General features: G+C 40.7%; 1 protein-coding gene across 1 annotated transcript in view; it reads left to right on the forward strand.

Annotated features, from left to right (window-relative positions):
• The first annotated feature begins 494 nt into the window (after positions 1–494).
• The window catches only part of TMEM236 (transmembrane protein 236), a 41,127-nt gene continuing 19,445 nt past the window's right edge, over positions 495–22,176 (forward strand). Inside the window, exons 1-3 of the mRNA XM_032163393.2 lie at positions 495–751; positions 15,861–15,933; positions 20,928–21,069. Of these exons, the coding sequence (XP_032019284.1) occupies positions 495–751; positions 15,861–15,933; positions 20,928–21,069 (472 nt within the window). The remainder of the gene's footprint in view (positions 752–15,860; positions 15,934–20,927; positions 21,070–22,176) is intronic.

Here is a 22,176-nt window from a genome sequence, read left to right on the forward strand (position 1 = left end):
GGAGGGGTGGTTTTCCAAGATGAAGACTTAGGTTTGATTATCTCCCTTTGCCTGAATTTGCTTTTATGTAAAAATAGAGGGTTGGATTCTGTCCATTCCCTTTTAACTCTAAAATTATATTATTCCAGCAGTTTTACTTAACAAGAGTTGACTGTTACACAAATGGTTCCGTGCTAACATTAGCAATAAACACCTTTTTAAAACCCTGCTTTTACCCATGCTCCCAGGCATGCTCTAAAGTTCATTTGACTTCTAATAATGGATGTGCAAATATGTTGAGTGATCACTTCCACAACGGCCCTGTTCCTTTAAGAGACCACGGTTGTTGAGTTAGGAGATCATTGAACCATATGAGGGTCAATAAAAGAATAAAAAGTCGCTGGTTAGCGATTCAAGGACAAGGAACTTGATCCCAGTTCAGTGTCTGTGGGCCCGTATGCTGCCCACAGTCAAAGAGGGAGTCCCAGGTCCTTGGCAGCTTGCTTTTCCTCAGGATGGCTTCTGGAAGGCTCATTAAGTTCGTGGTTTTTGAGCTCCTAGAGTTTGCCGCTTTCTCCATCCCCACACTCGTGATCACAGAACAGTTTGCCACCGCCTACCAAGGAACAAGGGCTGGATCTGACAACACACACTACTGGCTGATCGTCTCCTGTTCTATTGCCTATGTTGCGTTAGTGACACTACTGATCTGGGTTCCTGTAAAAGTTATACTGCACAAGAAACGTTATATTTACAGAAAAATTAAAGGATGGTAAGTAAAAGAATTTTTTTTTTTTTTTATGTATGGAGTCTTGCTCTGTCACTCAGGCTGGAGTGCAGTAGGGCCATCTCACCTCACTGCAACCTTCGCCTCCCGGCTTCAAGTGATTCTCCTGCCTCAGCCTCCTGAGTAGCTGGGATTACAGTCGCGCACCACCACACCCGGCTTATCTTTGTATTTTTAGTAGAGATGGGTTTTTGTCATGTTGGCCAGGCTGGTCTTGAACTCCTGACCTCAAGTGATCTGCCTACCTCAGCCTCCCAAAGTACTAGGATTACAGGCAGAAGCCACCATGCCTGGCCCATAAAAGAATTCTTTAGTAGGGAATCCCCGTGATGCTGTCAAAGATACGTTTGTTTGTTTGTTTGTTGTTTGTTTTAACTTTTAAGTTCAGGGGTGCAAGCGCAGGTTTGTTACATAGGTTAACTTGTGTCATTAGGGGTTTGTTGTACAGATTGTTTCACCGGCATGCACCACCACGCCAAGCTAATTTTTGAACTTTTAGTAGAAACGGGGTTTTCATGTTGGCCAGGCTGGTCCCTACTCCTGACCTCAAATGATCCACTCACCTCAGCCTCCCAAAGTGCTAGGAATACAGGAGTGAACCACCACGCCCAGCCCGTAAAAGAATTCTTTAGCAGGGAATCCCCGTGATGCTTTCAAAGATATGTTTGTTTGTCTGTTTAAGTGCAGGTTTGTTACATAGGTTAACTTGTGTCATGGGGGTTTGTTGTACAGATTATTTCATCACCCAGGTATTAAGCCTAGTACCTATTAGTTGTTTTTCCTGATCCTCTCCCTCCTCCCACCATTCACCCACTGAAAGGCGCTGGTGTGTGTTGTTCCCCTCTGTGTGTGCATGTGTTCTCATCATTTAGCTGCCACTTATAAATGAGGACATGTGGTATTTGGTTTTCTGTTCCTGCCTTAGTTTGCTAAGGATACTGGCCTCCAGCTCCATCCATGTCCTTGCAAAAGACATGATCTTGTTCTTTTTCATGGTTGCATAGTATTCCATGGAGTATATATACCACATTTTCTTTATCCATTCTATCACTGATGGACATTTAGGTCGGTTTCATGTCTTTACCATTGTGAATAGTACTGCAACGAACATACAGGTGCGTGTGTCTGTATAATAGAATGATTTATATTCCTTTGGGAATATACCCAGTATTGAAATTGCTGGGTCAAATGGTATTTCTGTCTTTAGGTCTTTGAGGAATCACCACACTGTCTTCCACAATGGTTAAACTAATTTAGACTTCCACTAACAGTGTATAAGTATTCCTGAAAGATATGTTCTAACATACTGTGGGTAAGGATGTGAGCAGAGCGTAAGGATAGAATGTGACATTAACGGGAGGCTACAATTACTGCTTCTGTAAATGTATGGATATTATGGTATCTTCCATAATTTTTCTGCAGTCATTTATACTGAGTGAGAATAACACATGAGATGGGTGAGTAAGACTGGAGTTTGTGCCAGTTCATGCTATTCTAAGTAGTAAATGTTGGACTTAATTCTCCTGGACACTAAACCACATAAACTTATTGGAGTGAGCTTACACAACTCATAATCAGAAGATGGTAATGTAGAATTTTAATTTTGTGTAAAACTGAAAGTAATATCTATTTTTAATTATTTACATTGCATTTTGCAGGCTTACGTCATACTTTGACCATTAACTAAGACTTTTAAAACAACTGGTTCCTTTAGACTTTTTATGTACTTATTTATTTATTTTGAGACTGGGTGTGGCTCTGTTGCCCAGGTTGGAGTGCAGTGGCGTGATTGTTGCTCACAGCAGCCTCGACCTCCCCAGGGGGCTCAGGTGATCCTCCCACCTCGACCTCCTGAGTAGCTGGGACTACAGATGCGCACCACCACACCCGTCTACATTTTTTGTGTCTTTTTATAAAGATGAGGTTTTGCCATATTGCTCAGGTTGGTTCCAAACTCCTGGGCTCAAACAATCCACCCGTCTTGGCCTCCCAAAGTGCTGAGATTACAGGCGTGAGCCGCCAAAGCTGGCCTACTTAGACTTTAAAAATAAGTAATTTACGATGTTGGTAAATTCTATTACCCTTGTAGGGGAGGAAAGTACTTCAATAACAATACAGAGATACTTTAAATAAATCAAGATTTAATGTTGGTTTAACTAGCATCTTAGCTAACGGGTATACCGATCCACATAAGGGTATTGAGAACAAATAGTCTCTGATATCAATGTATTTTTCCTTTTAGATCTTCAGATTTGATTCTTACTCATCTTGGACTTCTCTCTTTTCTTTAATAAGTTAACATAAGCTAATTTTTCTTTCATACTGATGTTTTATTTATTTATTTATTTGAGACAGAGTTTCACTCTTGTTGTCCAGGCTGGAGTGTAGTGGCGCGATCTCAGCTCACTGCAACCTCCACCTCCTGGGTTCAAGCACCTCTCCTGCCTCAGCCTCCTGAGTAGCTGGGATTACAGGGTCCTGCCACCACTCCCAGCTAATTTATTTATTTTTTTAAAATTTTTAGTAGAGACGGAGTTTCACCATGTTGGCCATGCTGGTCTTGAACTCTTGACCTCAGGTGATCTGCCAGCCTCGGCCTCCCAAAGTGCTGGGATTACAGGCATAAGCCACTGCTCCCGGCCGATGTTTTATTTTGAAAGCGAATGACAGAACACATGTGAAAAGTGAGGCACTGGGAATTTGCACATACACGCAAGGGCAGAGATGTAAAAATAATAGACTCTGCAACAGAGCTAGACATACCATTGCTGAGGTTGGGAGGATGCTGATGGGGAGCTGACATGTGAAGTTCACAGTGCTCTCTTTAGGTACCGATCCCGGATGTGGCCACTTCTGTGAACCTTGCCAGGAGACTTCCATTTCCCCGAGAGCAGGGGTCTTAAGGGGTTTCCGGAAAGAAAGCATTTTGTTGTTGGCACTGCGTTTATCAGTAGGGTTTAGGTGCTTTCCAAACCTTGACCAGAGCCCCAGGGTCACCTAAGGGGTAGCTTGTAGCTGGGCTTGACTCTCCACCTCTCACACCCTGTAGGGGTGGCTTTGACTGTCCAAGATTCCTGGCTGGGTTGGAATTTTGAGGGAATGGTGGAAGGTTCAAATGACAACAGGAATAAACCGATGGGAAACTGGCCCGCCATGGCCCAGGAAGAAGCTCTTGGGTTTTTTTGTGTTTTGGTTTTTTGTTTTCACATGGACTCAGATCCCTAAAACTCTAGATCCTGAATGTCATTTAGGCAGCAAACCTTCCCATATAACTTACTGTTGTTATTATTAGGCTATAATTGATTCTTTATAGATCATTGATTATGTGCCATGTAAGTACTGATATGGGGTGGTACAGAAATATATACTTCATAGGCCAGGCCCAGTGGCTTACACCTTTAATCCCAACACTTTGGGAGGCCAAGGTCGGAGGATTGATTGAAGCCTGGAGTTAGGGACCAGCCTGGGCAACATAGTGAGACCTCGTCTCTACAAAACATCAGAAACTCAGCAGGACGTGGTGGTGCATGCCTGTAGTCCCAGCTATTCAAGAGGATGACTTGAGCCCAGGAGTTTGAGCCTGCAGTGATCTATGATTGTGCCACTGCACTCTAGCCTGGGTGACAGATGGAGACCCCCAACTCTGAAAAACAAAAAGAGAGAGAAATATCTACTTCACCTCATAAAGTAGTTTTTTTTGTTTCGTTTTTGTTTTTTTTTTTGAGATGGAGTCTAGCTCTGTTGCCCAGGCTGGAGTACAGAGGAGCGATCTAGGCTCCCTGCAACCTCTGTCTCCCAGGTTCACATGATTCTCTTGCCTCAGCCTCCTGAGTAGTGGGGATTACAGTTGTGCACAACCACACCTGACTAATTTCTGTATTTTTAGTAGAGACAGGTTTTCCCCATGTTGGCCAGGCTGGCCTCAAACTCCTGACCTCAAGTGATCTGCCCGCCTCAGCCTCCCAAAGTGCTGGGATTACAGGCATGAACCACTGTGTCCAGCCTAAAGTAGAATTTTTATGAGTTTATCGTTCTTATTCCCTAGAGAAAATTACTGATTAGAGAGATTCAGCAACTCTCCCAAAGTCAGTGAACTAGAGAGAGTGGAAGAGGCAGACTTTGGACCTAGGTCTACGTGGCTCCATAATGGGTACTTCTAGCCACTGTCCCAAACTGCCTCTTTGAAGGACAAGGTCCCATTCTCCTGGGGCAATTGAGATTAAGGAACAGAGTAGGCTTTCGCTTCTGCCCCTCAGTGCACGTGGTATACCAGTCACCTCTAGTGTCTACTCTGATTTCATTTTGTACATCTGGCTCAGGTACCGCCCCTGTGCTAAAGTGTTTTCGGTTGTCATAACTATATCTCTCGGTGATTTCTTTTGGGAAATACACTTCCAGTCTTTAGTTTCTGTTTTGCGGGTGTGGCTGGCCACACGTGTTTTAAATAGTGTTTAGACAGTGGGCAGGTTTTCTGTAATTTCAGTGAAACTGAAACCGTTTCCTTCTGGCCACATTGATGAGCATTATCATATAGTTATCTTTTACTGGCATAGAAGAGAAGCAGTAGTTTCTGATCACTGTTCTAGGAGCTTTACACCTTCTGTACTATTAAGTTTAAACTTTACAACAACTCAGCGAAGTGTACGTGCTAGTGTTCTCATTTTATAGACAAAGAAACTGGAACTTGAAGTAATTAACTTTGTCAACTGATAAAGCTAGCAAGTGGAGCCAGGCATGGTAGCTCCTCCCTGTAATCCCAAGACTTTCAGAGGCTTAGGTGTGAGGATCGCTTGAGCACAGGAGTTCAAGACCAACCTAGGCAACATAGTGAGACCCTGTCTCTACAGAAAAATAAAAAAATTAGCCAGGCATGGTGGTGCGTGCCTGTAGTCTCAGCTGCTCTGGGAGCTAAAGGGGGAGGATCACTTGAGCCCTGGAGATCAAGGCTGCCGTGTGTTAAGATCATGCCACTGCACTCTAGCCTGGGTCACAGAGCAAAACCCTGTCTCAAAAAAAACAAAAACAAAAACAAAAACAAAAAAAGCTATATAATGGGGGAGCTAGGATTTGTGAGCCTAGGTCTGTCTGATTCCATGCAATTTCCTCTATCTCATGCAACTTTCTTTTCCTTTATTTTTTCTGACTTTGAATGCCAAGTGTGTTTCAAGAAAAATGCAATGCGTTTTTTTGTTTGTTTGTTTTGCTTTCTGTTTTTTGAGACGGAGTCTCACTCTGTTGCCCAGGCTGGAATGCGGTGGCACGATGTCTGCTCACTGCAACCTCCACCTCCAGGGTTTAAGCTGTTGTCTCATCTCAGCCTCCTGAGTAGCTGGGATTACAGGCGTGTGCCACCATGCCTGGCTGATTTTTAAATTTTTAGTAGAGACAGAGTTTCACCATGTTGGCCAGGCTGGTCTCCAACTCCTGACCTCAAGTGATCTGCCCACTTTGGTCTCCCAAAGTGCTGCGATTACAGGCATGAGCCACCAGGTGCGGCCAGAAAAATGCAATGCTTTTAATATCATTAACATACATTTCACCCAGAGGTGTATTTGGCTCTTATAATATATGGGGTAATATATAGGGTGTCATATCTTGATTGCTACATGAAGATGATGCAAAAATAATTGCTACTAGACAAAGTAAGGATTGAGCATATGAATTATTTTTGAGGAATAGTCAAATAGTTGTTTATGTGAAATTTCATAGACTCTGAACATTCAAGATTTGATGTTGATGAGGCGTATCTGAGAGCTTCCCTGAAGGTCCAGGCTGGTGTCATGAGCCCTGTGAGGCTGGTCTTCAGGAAAGAGTGAGTCATCAGTCAGTAAAGGGTGTGCCCCAGGAATATATGTAAAAGAAAAGTGGCCTGGATTCAAATCCTAGCCTTGACATTGACCGTGAAAACTTATGTGAGTTATTTGAATTCTTTGAGCCTTAATTTTTTTGTGAGCAAAACAGAGACAACTTAGTTTCTTTCTTGGAGTGCTGTTTTAAGAAACTTCATGAGATCATGCGTGTAAAGTTCCTAGCATAGCAACTGGTCTGTAGTCATTAAATGAATGTAAGTGTTATGACCTCAGACTGAATTTACTATTTTCATTAAAAATGTGATCGTGTTAAATCTTCAGAATGACTCTGAAAAGTGGTAGAAGGGACAATAAAACTGAAGGAAAGTATATCCTGTCAGTAATATTCCTCGATTTTGGAGAATTTTGCAGGTTTCTTTTATTCTTTGAGAAGAATGAACACCAATATGGTGAGATCATTAGTATCTCAGAAATGTTTTACATTAACAGAATTATTATGTTTTATTTTATGTCATATTTATGTTTTATTCTGTTACTTTTTTCGTTTCATTTTTTCTCTAGGCCTACATGCCAGTGTTGTAAAGTTGACCAAGCAGACGTAATTCCCATTTTATGAGGGAGGAAACAATTTCAGAGAGCTTAAAACGTACTGGAGGCTGAACTTTAATCCAGTACTTTCCCCTTCTCTCGTTAACACTTCCTGATTTTTCTGGAATTATGGCTCCATTCTGTGGATGCCTGCCAGAATTCATAATCCACAAGTGAGATGCTTGGGGGAATGAAGAAAGCTATTTATATACACACCAAACTGTGTATTCCAGTAAATAAGAGAGTTATTTTCCTGGAGTATCAGTAAATGTGTGATAACATTGAGCTACAAGGCTAGCCTGAAACTGGAGCAGATCTTCATTGAGAAGGTACATTGGCAGTAGGATCATCCTAGAATATTTGTGGAGGTTCCCAGACTGTCTTGGGACCTAGAGCTATATTTCGGGTGTTCTTTGGGTCCTTTGGAGTACAATTAATTCAGACTATGAACATGTCAGGAATCCTGGGCAGGGCAAGTTTAAAAGACCCTACCATTTTGGGCAACATTTTACCTGGCTTAAGTTTTTAACATATTCCGTGAGATTTTGCTGTTGATCTGCTTTAGGTAATGGTGGTGGTGATCATAGCAGTAGTAGCTGTTGTAGTTGTAGTAAAGTAAGAGCAAATATTTACTGAGCAAGTACTATGTACCAGGCATAGTTTTAAACACATAGTCTGTATTATTTTAGTTGATTTTCTTATCTTGATATGCAAGAACAATGATAGTCTCCCCTTTACAAATGAGGAAATTGAGGCACAGGAGTTAGAAGATCACAGAGCCAATGAGTAGTTGAGTCAAGACTGCCCCAAGGGGACCATCCTGGCTAACACGGTGAAACCCCGTCTCTACTACAAATACAAAAAAATCAGCCGGGCATGGTGGCGGGCACCTGTAGTCCCAGCTACTTGGGAGGCTGAGGCAGGAGAATGGCGTGAACCCAGGAGGTGGAGCTTGCAGTGAGCTGAGATAGCGCCACTGCAGTCCTGCCTGGGCAAAGAGCGAGACTCCATCTCAAAAAAAAAAAAAAAAAAAAAAAGACTGCCCCAAGGGAGCCTTGAGCCCCTTACTGCTGCTCCACGCTGGCCCCGATAACTAAAACACACAGCACTGGTGACATCTGTGCTCTGCTGGACACACGGGTTAACCTGAAGGAAATGGAGCTCACTTTTCAGCACCTCTGAGAGATCATTAATTGGTAAGACCCCATTAACTAAACACTGCTGCTTACCAGTTACTTCTCAGAACATTCCAGTTTCTCTTAGTGAATCTATTGTCTATCGTGTTTAACATTTTCTCATAGATCTATTGGCTATTTGTATTTTCTAAAAATCATATATTTTTGTCCTTGATCTCTTTTTCTGTTGGTATATCCATTTTTTTTTGCTACTGATTTATGAATTCTATAAGCATTAAGGATGTTCATTTGTTTAAATTGCACAAGATCATCAAGCAATAAGTATGTTGAATTTGATGTAGCATACATTTCAGAGTTATCATTAGTCTTTTAATTTTACTTTGGTGTTTTTGATATGGAGAATTTTTATTTTTCACGTAGTTTAAGCTATCCATATTTCCTTTACAGTTTGGTCTTGGGCATTATACATGAAAAGGATCAACAATTTTGTCATAGTTGACTGCAGGCTTTATCTTCCTTGCCCTACTATATCCAGTGTATTAGTCTGTTCTCATGCTGGTAATAAAGACATACCTGAGACTGGGTAATTCATAAAGGAAAGAGGTTTGATGGACTCACAGTTCCGCATCGCTGGGGAGGCCTCACAATAATGGCTGAAGGCAAATAAGGAGCAAAGTCATGTCTTACATGGCAGCAGGCAAGAGTGCATGTGCAGGGGAACTCCCCTTTATAAAACCATCAGATCCATGAGACGTATTCACTATCACAAGAACAGCACAGGAAAGACCTGCCCCCATGATTCAATTACCTCCCACCAGGTGCCTCCCATGACATGTGGGAATTCTGGGAGCTACAATTCAAGATGAGATTTGGGTAGAGACCCAGCCAAGCCATATCACACGGTAAACCAGCAGGAGTGTATTTACTTTTTCTTTTCTTTCCTTATCCTATGCAGGAAGTCAGCACATTCTGGTAATTCTTCCTCTTCCTCTCTCTTGCATCAGCTCCTTGTTCTCCATGGCTGTTTCTCTCATCCCAATTAGGCCCTTATTTCAAGACCATCAAAACTTCAGTTTCTGACATGGTCCCCCAAATTTTCATATATTCAAATCCAGTGTCAGACCTGATTTGTCCTGATTTTTTCTGTTCAAGGCAAAATGAAGACCATTTCATTAACTAACGCTTGGGCTCTGGCAACCTTCACCCACTGGTCTTCTTGCCTCTTGCTCCTTTTCTCCCCCCCGTATTCCCTCCCACTCCTTGTCAATAGGGTAATTCTCTTCTTAAAAAAATTTTCTGGGCCAGGCATGCTGGTTCACATCTGTAATCCTAGCACTTTGGGAGGCCGAGGTGGGTGGATCACTTGAGGTCTGGAGTTCAAGACCAGCCTGGCCAACATGGTGGAACCCCATCTCTACTAAAAAATACAAAAGTTAGCTGGGTGTGGTGGCTCGTGCCTGTAGTCCCAGGTACTCAGGAGGCTGAGGCAGGAGAATCGCTTGAACCCAGGAGGCAGAGTTTGCAGTGAGCCGAGATTGTGCCACTGCACTCCAGCCTGGGCGACAGAGTGAGTCTGTGTCACAAAAAAAGAAAAGAAAAAGAAGTTTTCTGTATCTCAGCCCCACCCTTTAAAAATCTCCTCTTCCCCTTGCTTGTAAATCAAATATTGACATTATTCCACAGCGTCCTGGAGCTGGGTGAACTCTTAATGTTCATCTACAAAATGATTTCTCACAGTACAAATACCTCTGATTCTACAGAGAACTCACTACTTTCTGTGGCTCTACGTGGAACAGCCTTCCTTATTCCCTTATGTTGAAACAAAACCTATCACTATGTAGCTGTCTTTCCCATCCACTTTGTAGACTTCACCTCCTCTGCCCTTTCTTTCTCCATGGCCAGGAGCTGTGCCCATCACTGCCTAATTCCCCATTTCTATTGCTTTTTGAGCACTTCCATCAGCTCTCATAATGTAAACTGCCACTTGTAGGATGACAGCTCCCCAAATTGTGTCTCTAGGGGTGACTTCTCTGAGCTTAATGTGTCTGTGTTAAATTTTTGCACTGTTTGAAGGCAGTGGCATCATTTTGCCATCTCAACCACGCCACATCTCAGTCCGCTAAGTTTTCTCTTCTCCCGTGGGCAGTTTCATCAGCCATTCCTATCCTATGATTTCTGGACCTTTGACTCTTTTGAAAGTCTCCTTGGGATGCTGGCTGGATTTTTAATGCCTGGATATTATCTCAGTGACACCCTGATGTCCTCTTGATGCAGCTACTGACTTCACGTATTGATATAATGCAATTGGCTTCCATTGCAATGATGTCACCTGTTTCATAACTGAGTGTATGATTGACTAAACCTAGTTTTACTAGAAATCCTCTGGGTTAATAGTGATCTATGAGTCTGCTCTATGGGTTTGTTTAAATAGGTATACGTTTACCTATCTGAATTTCATATATATATATATAATTCAGGTTTTATTATATATATTTATAAATGTATATATTTAGGTTTTTGTCAAGACAGGGCCTTGCTCTGTCACCCAGGTTGGAGTGCAGTGGCATGATCATAGCTCACTGTAGCCTCAACCTCCCAGGCTCAAGTGATCCTCCCACCTCAGCCACCTGAGTAGCTGGGACTGCAGGTGTGCACTACCATGCCTGACTAATTTTTAAATTTCTTGTAGAGACAGGATTTGCTGGGTTGCCCGGCTCGTCTCGAACTCCCAGACTCAGGCAATCCACCTGCCTCAGCCTCCCGAAGTGCTTGGATTATAGACATGAGCCACCATGCCCAGCCTCCCTCCAGGAATTCTTCATGTTAGCCAGCATTGTTTCCAGGCTGCTGCAGGTACATGCCTTTGTGCTCAGGTACTGCCTCCATCCCCAGGGACTCTGTAGTCCACTGTGGAGTCTGGGCAGTTATATATGAAAAAACTAGAAAGTGATGTAAACCACTGTACAACAAACCACCAAATTTTATGTGGCCCACCACCAGTCCTTTATTATCCCAGAGAAGAGCATCATCAAAATTTAGTACTGACTGGGCACAGCCTTGGAAGGCTGAGGCAAGAAGATTGCTTGAGACCAGGAGTTTGTGACCACCCTGGGCAACACAGCGAGACCCTGTCTCTACAGGAAGTTTAAAAAAAAATTACCTGGGCATGGTGGTGCATGACTGTAGTCTCTGTTTCTTGGGAGGCTGAGGTGGGAGGATCACTTGAGACCAGGAGTTTGAAACCAGCTTCAGCAACATAGCAAGACCCTGTCTTTCTATTAAAAAAAGAAAATAAAACCCTCAATACTGACAGTAAGGGAGATGTCCTATTTGATTCATCCTTCCTACCCATCCCTTTCTACCCTGCCCCATCAGCCCACCACAGTGCCTTGAACTCGGCAGCTTTTTAGTGCATGTGGTTTATGGACTCAGGTTTATTAGAAAAACACTATGCTTTGGAGTAATCAGAGAAAGTCTCATAAGGAAAGCTTGATTTGCACTGAGCTTGGAAAGATGGGTGTGGGAGGGCCTCCAGAGAAGGAGGATGAGTACAAGGAATGAGTTGATATAGTCAATTATTTAAGGGCCTGTAATCCCAGCTACTCAGGAGGCTGAGGCAAGAGAATCGCTTGAACCTGGGACGCAGAGGTTGCAGTGAGCCGAGATCAGCCATTGCACTCCAGCCTGGGTGACAGTGAGACTCCATCTCAAAAAAAAAAAAAAAAAAAGAATGTATATATATATAAAAGCATATAGCATATCCTAGCAGTAAGTCAAGATTTTCAAACACAGGTTAACATAACTTCTGGTTAAATAAAACATAGACTTGGGTTGTATTTATTTATTAATGAGTCCATTCATTTAGTATTTACTGAATTCCTACTATGTGTTGGACATTCTCTAGCACATGAAGTTCTTGAACTTGGATGAGTAACAATTTACACTGTTTCTTTCATTAACCTCTAATTGAAAGCTACCAATCTTTTCTGATGTGGATGTTGATAACAAACCACAGTAGTATTAGCAGGACCTGTAACTTTATTACATAGAGCTTTTCAGACCATGTGTCACAGATCTTTTCATATGACACAACAGTTGTAGGAGAGACTTCAGCATATGGCTTATGATCTTCACTATCTTGAAATTATGAATGATTACAATTTTTACTAGATCTTAAGTACTCCTCCCAATTTTTTTTTTTTTTTTTTTTTTGAGACAGAGTCTGGCTCTGTCACCCAGGCTGGAGTGCAGTGGCGTGATCTTGGCTTGCTGCAACCTCTGCCTCCCGGGGTTCAAGAGATTCTCCTGCCTCAGCCTCCCAAGTAGCTGTGACTACAGGTACACACCACCACACCTGGCTAATTTTTGTGTTTTTCTTTCTTTTTTTTTTTTTTTGTAGAGACGAGGATTTGCTGTATTGCCCAGGCTGGTCTCGAACTCCTGGGCTCAAGTGATCCACCCACCTTGGCCTCCCAAAGTGCTAGAATTACAGGCATGAGCCACCAGGACTGGCCTGCTTCAAAGAAAATAAAAAAAAGACAATGTGTTCATAGATAGACACATATATTGTTATGAGGTTAATGAAAGGAATGATGCAAATTGTTTCTCATCCAAGTTTAAATTTTTAAAAGAATTTGGATTACTACATAATTCCTTAAAAAAGAACCACAAACTTATACAGTTTTTAAAAAAAGACTTTAGGTAATTTTTAAAATTTGGATAATTTTAATATAATTGATTTATTTTCTAAAAATCTGTATATTTTATTTTACTCATTTAAAAATGTCCTGAGAAGGGTTCGTAGGATTCACTAGGTTCTCTCAGAAGTTTCATTGCACAAAAATGATTCAGGAACATTATTCTAGATGCTGGAAATAAAGTAGCAAACAAGTCAGATAAGGTCCGGACTTCCACAGAACTTACCTCAGGGGATGAGGAAAGAGGAAGATGACAAACAATAAACAAAGAATCAGCAGATTTCTAGGTAGTCATAGGGCTATGTATACAACTCATATGTGTGTGTGTGTGTGTGTGTGTGTGTGCGTGCCTGTATGTGTTTCCTATACTATATATGAGAGTAGGAGCAATAAGAGAAACCATATCACGTTCAGCATGTAGACTAGGGTAATAAGTTTCAGTTTCCTTCTAACCACATTGTGTGTTCATCAAAGATTTTTTTAAATTGTGATAAAATACATATAATGTAAAATTTACCATCTTAATCATTTTAAGGGTACAGTTCAGTGGCATTAAGTACATTCACATGGTTGTGTGACTGTTGCCACCATCCATCTATGAAACTCTTCTCATCTTGCAAGACTAAAGCTTTATACCCATTAACCAATAACCCCTTCCTTTCCCCAACACTGGAGCAGTGACAAGACGTGTTTTACATTTTAAAAGCATGACTTCATTTCAAAAACATGAAGACAATGTTGCTAGGCAAGAATAGAACCACCAACAGGAAACCAGTTAGGAAATATGGCAGATGAGAGGTGACAGTGGATGAACTATGGTGTTGGCAGAAAAGGAGTTTGAAATGGACTTTGGCAGTAAATCAGACAGGATTAGATGATGGACTGGAACAGGTATGGAGGAGGACTTGGGTTCTCTTTCGGACATGGTAAGTCTGAGTTGCGTCTTTGCCATCCAAGTGGAAGTGCCTAACAGTTGAGTAGATAAGTCAGAGTTCAGGAGAAACACCAGAATATATTGTGGAGTCCTGGGCAAACGAGTGGTATTTGAAGCAATGGGAATGGATGAGATAATCCAGGAAGATAATATAGATAAAGAACAGGCCCAGGAATAATCTCTGGGGCATCGTCATCGTTTAGAGGTCAAGTTGAGAAGAAGAGAACTTTATGAGTGGCTTGTCCAATCTTACTTAGAGAACTTAGTGTTGTAGGAACTTGGATCTTGGCTCAGACAAACAGACAAAGCTACCAGTTGAAAATTCCATCAGACTAGTCTTAGCCAGGTTATACTGGGTCTGGCCATGAGAGAGGAGTAATCTCATCTTCTAATTTATATTTACACCTAGGATATCTAAGATGGCACTGGGATGGGGGAGGCAAGATAGCGCCAAAGAGAAATTGTTCTCTATTGTTTTATTCTTTATAATTTCAACTTGTATTTTAGATTCAGGAGGTACATGTGCACGTTTGTTACACTGGTATGTTGCACGATGCTGTGGTCTTGGGTGAGACTGATCCCGCCACCCACTTAGTGAGAATAGTACCCGATAGGTAATTTTTCAACCCTTGACCCCTTTCCACCCTCCCCTCTGTAATGGTCCCCAGTGTCTATTCCCATCTTTATGTCCATGAGTACCCAACATTTAGCTCCCACTTATAAGTGAGAACATAATGGTTTTCTGTTCCTGAGTTAATTCGTTTAGGATAGTGGCCTCCAGCTACAGCCATGTTGCTGCAAAGGACATGATTTCATTCTTTTTTATGACTGTGGAGAAATTAATAATTTGAAAGCATTCAACACAGCTTGTACGTAGAAAACATATAAATAGAATTAACATAATATATATTAACGAATCAAAGAGGAGGTAAATATTTCATTGTAGAAAACCTTTGAGTAGGTATCTTTTGTTGTCCCATAAATTAAGGATGCTAAACATACATTTAAATTTTCTATTTTTTAAATTAATTAATTTATTTATTTTGAGACAGAGTCTCGCTCTTTCGCCCAGGCTGGAGTGCAGTGGCGCAATCTCAGCTCACTGCAATCTCCGCCTCCCGGGTTCTCGCCATTCTCCTGCCTCAGCCTCCTGAGTAGCTGGGACTACAGGCGCTCGCCACCACGCCTGGCTAATATTTTGTATTTTTTGTAGAGACGGGGTTTCACCATGTTAGCCAGGATGGTCTTGATCTCCTGACCTTGTGATCCGCCCGCCTCGGCCTCCCGAAGTGCTGGGATTACATGTGATCCACCATGCCCGGCCACATTTAAATTTTCTGTGTCATAAGATATACTATTTTCTACATACAGAATCTCAATAGCTATTTGATTGGTTGATCATGCAAGGTTTAAGAAGTGGTCCAAAAACAACTTTGAAAAATTATGTCATTTTTATGCATGTATGGTTTTTTTTTTGGTTCTAGTAAAAAAAGTAAATGTTTTTAAGTGATCTTTAAATATCTAATAGTTTATCATCTCTAAATGTACATTTTGAAATATAAATTTTACAACATGGGATATGATATAACTTGAAAGTCATGCTGTTCATTTATTCAGTTGGTCAGGATTTTAATTAATGAATTATGAACGTGTTGAATGTCATTTGACTTGCGATTTGATGCTTTTAATAGTTTGTGGTTTGCTAATTATTTGGAAATCTCTCACCCCTTTGTTCTAGAAACAGCATTCTGTTTTCTGTGCGTGTTCCTCTTTGCCATATGCAAACATTTGGGAAATGGAAATAGGGAAGCAGCAGCTTCTTAGAAAAACTATAGATGAATGGAACAGGAACTGCAAAATTAGCAGAATGTAAGAGGAACTGTCGATCTTGTCCATGATTGCTTTGCCTTATTTTTTCTCCTTTGCTAGGAGACCTGTTCTGATGATGTGTGTGGTCCTCACCACACTGCCCTGCCTCACCTTTTCCATAGCAGTGACTGAGGTATGGAATTTTGATTTCTTCTGCTACAAGATTATGAGATTTTATAATTTCTTGTTATTGGAATTTGATAGAGCAGCGTGCTCAACAAATTTCTTGACATTTATGTAATCCAATCTTCTTCCAGGTTGCAATATGTGTTATTTAAAGTACTAAGATCATTGTTACCTCTGTGATTGTGAAGGAAAGTCTAGTAGCCATTTTTAAAAATTAATTTTGTGTTTGTGTGTGAGAGACAGAAATGATATTTGAATGTTTAAAAAGTGAAAAATGGGAAAGTTGATCTATATTTGTTTCTTCTACCAACCTGATGTTTTTCATGATTGTCCTCAATTCTAAATGAATACGGCAAGATCTAAGGGAAGGACCGCTTACATTTTAATACCTTTGATAAGATGGTCATTGATAATAATTTGCATGTGTTATTTATTTGAAAATAATGCTGAGTTTATGTTTTGACTAAATATAGCTTCAAAAGGTCTTGAATAGATACCTGCAGGGCAGGAATATCTTAGGCAGAACTTTCAGGCTGTAAGTACTTCATTATCCAAGAAGGTCAGAGAAGAATGCCCCACTAATCTTATTAATTTGCAAGGTGCTGTGGAAGATAACTTTTGTTTTCCCAAAGCATACTTAATTTACTTAAATTACTTAATTTACCTTGTGATATTTCACTTATATGTGAAGCAAATATTCATTAAGTGTATATTACAGGCCAGGCACTGTTGGGTACAGGGCATAGGGGACTCAGGAAATATGGCTGAGTCTCTGGTATAATTTTCTGACATTAGAGAGAAAAATAAACAGGGAATTAGAACAAGTACCACAAGTGTACAGGGCAGTACCGAGTAATGTATGACATTAGAAATTACATGGTTGTTAGAATGCATCGTAGGTGCTACTAGAATACATCATAGATGCTAAATTAGGACAACTTATGAATGCATAGAATAATTTTGGGAGGCCACACACATGTGCTTTGCTTCTGGTGAACTGCAACAGGTGAATATTTCAATCTAGATCTGTCTTTTCCCCTCCCAAAGACCTTGTAAATCATTTGGAAGTTTCCCAAAAGCTGTAAAAATTTAGTTTACAACCTTTTAAGAAACATCACTGTGGTAGACGGATGGCATATCTGGAGCTTGATAGACCTTTTTGGTTCTTTTTTTATGATGTCTCTTCCATTGTTACATCTTTTTCTTTCCTTTCCTTTTTTTCTTATTTAATTTTCACCGAAGTATAACACATAAACAGAAAAGTGCACGAAACACACAAGTACAGTAACAATGGAATACCACAAAGCAACCCCCTGGGTAAGCATCGCTCAAGTCAAGGTCAAGAAGGAAACCTTGGCCAGCTCCATGCCCACGCTCCTTTATTTTTATTTATTATTTTATTTTATTTTTGTATCAGTAACCCATTGCTTGCTCATTCTTTTTTTATGCTCCTTTCAGTGACTCCCTTTCCCTCCTTTCCAGAAGTCACTTCTAACTTGACTTCTGATGCTGCAGGCTAGTTTGCCTGTTTCTGAAATTTTTCCAAGGAGAAATCAAATGCTGTCTGGCTTCTTTTATTTAAAATATGGTTGTGAGGGTCATTCGTGTTTCTGTGAATACCTGAAGCTCATTCATTTTCAGCTGTAGAATATTTCATTTTATGAAAAGATCATAATTTACTTATCTGTTCTACTCTTGGTCACCATCTTGGTTGTTTCCAGTTTTGGCAATTACAAAGGATGCGGCTGTGAACATCTGTGAATATGTCTTTTGGTGTGCACGTGCAAGCATTTCTGTTGGTTACATATGCAGGAGCTGAATTGATGAATCATGAGATATTGAAATGTTAAATGGTGAGAGATAAGGTCAAACAGCTTTCCAAACAGACTGTAGTGATTTCTATAGCATCTCTGTAGAACTCACCAGCAGAGAAGGAGCATTCACCAGGGCTTGCATTGTGTCTTATTTTTTTGGAGACAGAGTCTTGCTCTGTTGCCCAGGCTGGAGTGCAGTGGTGCGTGTGATCTGGGCTCACTGCACGCTCTACCTCCCAGGTTCAGGTGATTCTCCTGCCTCAGGCTCCCCAGCAGCTGGGATTACAGGCACCCACCACCACTGCCGGCTAATTTTTCTATTTTTAATACAGACGGGGTTTCACCATGTTGGCCAGGCTGGTCTCGAACTCCTGACCTCAGGTGATACACCCGCCTTGGCCTCCCAAAATGCTGAGATTACAGGCGTGAGGCACCCCTCCAGGCATCATTGTGTCTTTTTATTTCAGCTCTTCTGGTGAGTCCTGAATCTCATTGTACTTTTAAATTACATTTCTCCAGTAATTAACGGCGTTGAGCATCTTTTCATCTTGCCCATTTTTTATCGTGTTGCTTATCTTTTAAAAATCTATCTGGAAGACTTATTTTCATATTCAGATTACACAAGCCCTTTTTTGATTATATGTATTGCAAATATCTTTATGTAACTTGTCTTCACACTTTTATATCTGTTTGATGAAAAGAAGTTCTTAACTCAAAAATAGTCCAGTTCATTTCTTTCCTTTATGGATAGTGCTTGGGTCACTTGTAGAAGATTTTGTGATTGTGAATCTGAACTTCAAAGTCTTAAAATCTTTCATATATATATATATATATATATATTTTTTTTTTTTTTTTTGACATGGAGTATTGCCCTATTGCCCAGGCTGGAGTGCGGTGGTGCAATCTCTATTCACTGCAACCTCCACCTCATGTGTTCAAGTGATTCTCACCTCTCAGCCTCCTAAGTAGCTGGGACGACAGTCGTGTGCCACCACGCCCGGCTAATTTTTGTATATTTAATAGAGTTTGGGTTTCACCATGTTGGCCAGGCTGGTCTTGAACTCCTGACCTCAAGTGATTCACCTGCCTTGGACTCCCGAAGTGCTGGGATTACAGGTGTAAGACACTGTGCCCAGCCTCCTAATTATATTTTGAAGGCTATATTGTTTCTTCATTCTTTTTTAGATTCACAATACATCTGGAACTGATTTTGGTATATGTTGTGCAACAGTGAGTTAATTTTTTTCCCCACATAACATTCAATGGACCAAGCACCATTTTACTAAAAAATCCATCCTTCCCACATTTCTCTGCTGGGCCACCTCTGTTATAAATCAAGTGTAGATATACATAATTCCTGTGCCAACTCTACACTGTCTTAGTTCTTGCAGCTTTATACTAGTTCTTTATATCCAGAAGAGTAAATCTTCCTAGCTTATTCTTTTTCTTCCAGAATTTCCTGCCTTTTTTATTTTCATATAAATTTTAGTGTCAGCCTGTCCTTTTCCACAAAAAGTTGGAATATTGATTGAAGTTGCATTGAATAGGATCATTTTTTAAAAAAACTCGTATATTTGAACTCTTTCGTCTTTGGTATTTAGAAATAATTTATCCATTTGGGGGAGATTTTCTCTATGTACAATCAAATAGTCTTTGAATAATGATATTTTGTCTTTCTTCTTTCCAATATTTACACTGTTAATTTCTTTCTTTCCTCTCTCCCCTTCCTTCTTTCCTTCCTTCCTTCCTTCCTTCCTTCCTTCCTTCCTTCCTTCCTTCCTTCCTTCCTTCTTCCTTCCTTCCTTCCTTCCTTCCTTCCTTCCTTCCTTCCTTCCTTCTTTCCTTCCCTCCCTCCCTCCCTCTCTCTCTTCTTTCTTTCTTTCTTTCTTTCTTTCTTTCTTTCTTTCTTTCTTTCTTTCTCTCTCTCTCTCTCTCTCTTTCTTTCTTTCTTCTTTCCTTCTTTCTTTCTTTTTTTGAGTCTCATTCTGTTGCCCAGGCTACAGTGCAATGGCATGATCTTGGCTCACTGCAACCTCTGCCTCCTGGGTTCAAGCAATTCTCCTGCCTCAGCCTCCTGAGTAGCTGGGACTACTGGCATGTGCCACCACGCCTGGCTAATTTTTTTTTGTATTTTTAGTAGAGATGGGGTTTCACCAAGTTGGCCAGGCTGGTCTCGAACTCCTGACCTCAGGTGATCCACCTGCCTCGTCTTCCCAAAGTGTTGGGATTATAGGCGTGAGCCACCGCACCCAGCCTACACTGTTTATTTCTTTCTCTGGCCCATTACCATGGCTAAGACCTCCAGGACAATGTTGAACAGAAATGGCCATGGTGGCATCTTTGTCTTATTCCTGATTTCAGAGGGAAGACTTTCAATATTTCATCATTAATACAACGCTTTCCATAGTTTTTTTTTATTGTGGTTTGTTTTTCTTTCTGTTTTTTTTGTGGGGCAGGGTCTTGCTCTGTCACCCAAGCTAGAGTGCAGTGTCGCAATCACTACTCACTGCAGCTTCGACCTCCTGGGCTCAAGTGATCCTCCCACCTCAGCCTCTCAAGTAGCTCGAACCAAAGGTGTGTGCCACCACACCCAGCTACTTTTTAAATTTTTCATACACATGGGTTCTGGCCTTGTTGCTCAGGTTGGTCTCAAGCTCCTGGGCTCAAGCAATCCTCCCACCTCGGCCTCCCAAAGTGCTGGGATTATAGGTGTGAGCCACCACACCTGGCCTTGCCATAGCTTTTTGTAAACACTTTAAGCAGATGAAGGAAGTGTCCCAAAGTCTAGCCGGAATTATCTGAGTTCTGTCTCCTTGGAAGACCCTAGACGTTAATATTTGTTCCTCTAGCTCTTTGAGGCTGGATTCTTAGCAGCTCTGCTCAGCAGTAGAGTTGGAAGGAGTTACCCCTTCAATATTACAGGGAGCCCACTACTGCATTTTTGCATGCATTTACCAAGGTCTGTCTTTAACTGAAAATATGCTTCCATTGATATGAATCCTTTTGACAGCTTTAGAAATGGTTCAAAACCTTGTGGCGTTTAAAACCTGACAAGTTAAAAACCAACCTTCTAGGTTTTTAGTAAATGTAATTATAATTAATTTAGTGCTACATTCAGACTATTGAAAGCATTTTGAGCAAAGAAAGCACAGTAATTTAATGCTTCTAAATGGTTTTCTCTAAACAGGTTCAAAAGAGCATTAAAGGGTCCGCTGATGTCTTACCTGATATGTTACCTGACCTGCCCGTATCTCTGGTTCTGTCATCCCTGATCATGGTTGATATTATTGAAAAACTCAGGATATATCCTCTTAGAGGGAGTCAAAAGAGTAAGTGTTCTTTTAAATATGAATATTTTTTAAAGTTTGATATGTCTTTCACCTTTCTGCCACTCTGTTATCTGACTACATGTTTAATGATACCTTTTCTTAGGGCTAACATGAAGATATCTAAACATAATTATTTTTAAACCTACCTTGATAGCTAGATAGCTGCTTTTGTTTGCTATTTGCATTTTAGTAGTACTGATAAATTAAAAATTATCAAATAGTTTATTTTATTTTATTTTATTATTATACTTTAGGTTTTAGGGTACATGTGCACAATGTGCAGGTTTGTTACATATGTATCCATGTGCCGTGTTGGTTTGCTGCGCCCATTAACTCGTCATTTAGCATTAGGTATATCTCCTAATGCTGTCCCTCCCCCCTCCCCCAACCCACAACAGTCCTCGGAGTGTGATGTTCCCCTTCCTGTGTCCATGAGTTCTCATTGTTCAATTCCCACCTATGAGTGAGAACATGCGGTGTTTGGTTTTTTGTCCTTGCAATGGTTTAAATTATCAAATAGTTAATACCAAAAACCTTAATGTTTATTCCAGCAAGAAATTATCCAAGTAAATTATTATAGTTGTATATTTTTCTAGGAAGTCTCTTAAACCTTATGTTTAAATGAATTAATAAAAAGCTTAGTTTGGAGACTTTTACTACAGGAATTAATATGACTGTGGTAGTTGTGTACTAGATAATCATGAGTTTTTAATTGTGAATTATAAAAATGCCAAAGTTCACACTAATAAAACCAAGATATGGCTGGGTGCGGTGGCTCACGCCTGTAATCCCAGCATTTTGGGAGGCCAGTATGGGAAGATGGCATGAGCTCAGGAGTTTGAGACCAGCCTGAGCAACATAGCAAGACACCCCCTATAAAAAAATAAAATGTAAAGAAAACCCAGCAAGATATGTCACATCTCCTCCAAAGTGATGAGTTGAAACTAAATACAGATGGGCCCTTACAAAAAGATATTTTGTTAACAGAATATTTTATTTATTTAGTCATAAATTACTCCAACTTTCATTAAATTTCATGCGGTAGTATCTTTGTTTAATTGGCAATATTTGTATGCTAGTTACCGTGTGGCTAAGATTTTGTCATGT

This window comes from Hylobates moloch, unplaced genomic scaffold, assembly GCF_009828535.3.
Source record: "Hylobates moloch isolate HMO894 unplaced genomic scaffold, HMol_V3 SCAFFOLD_2, whole genome shotgun sequence".
Lineage (NCBI taxonomy): Eukaryota > Metazoa > Chordata > Mammalia > Primates > Hylobatidae > Hylobates > Hylobates moloch.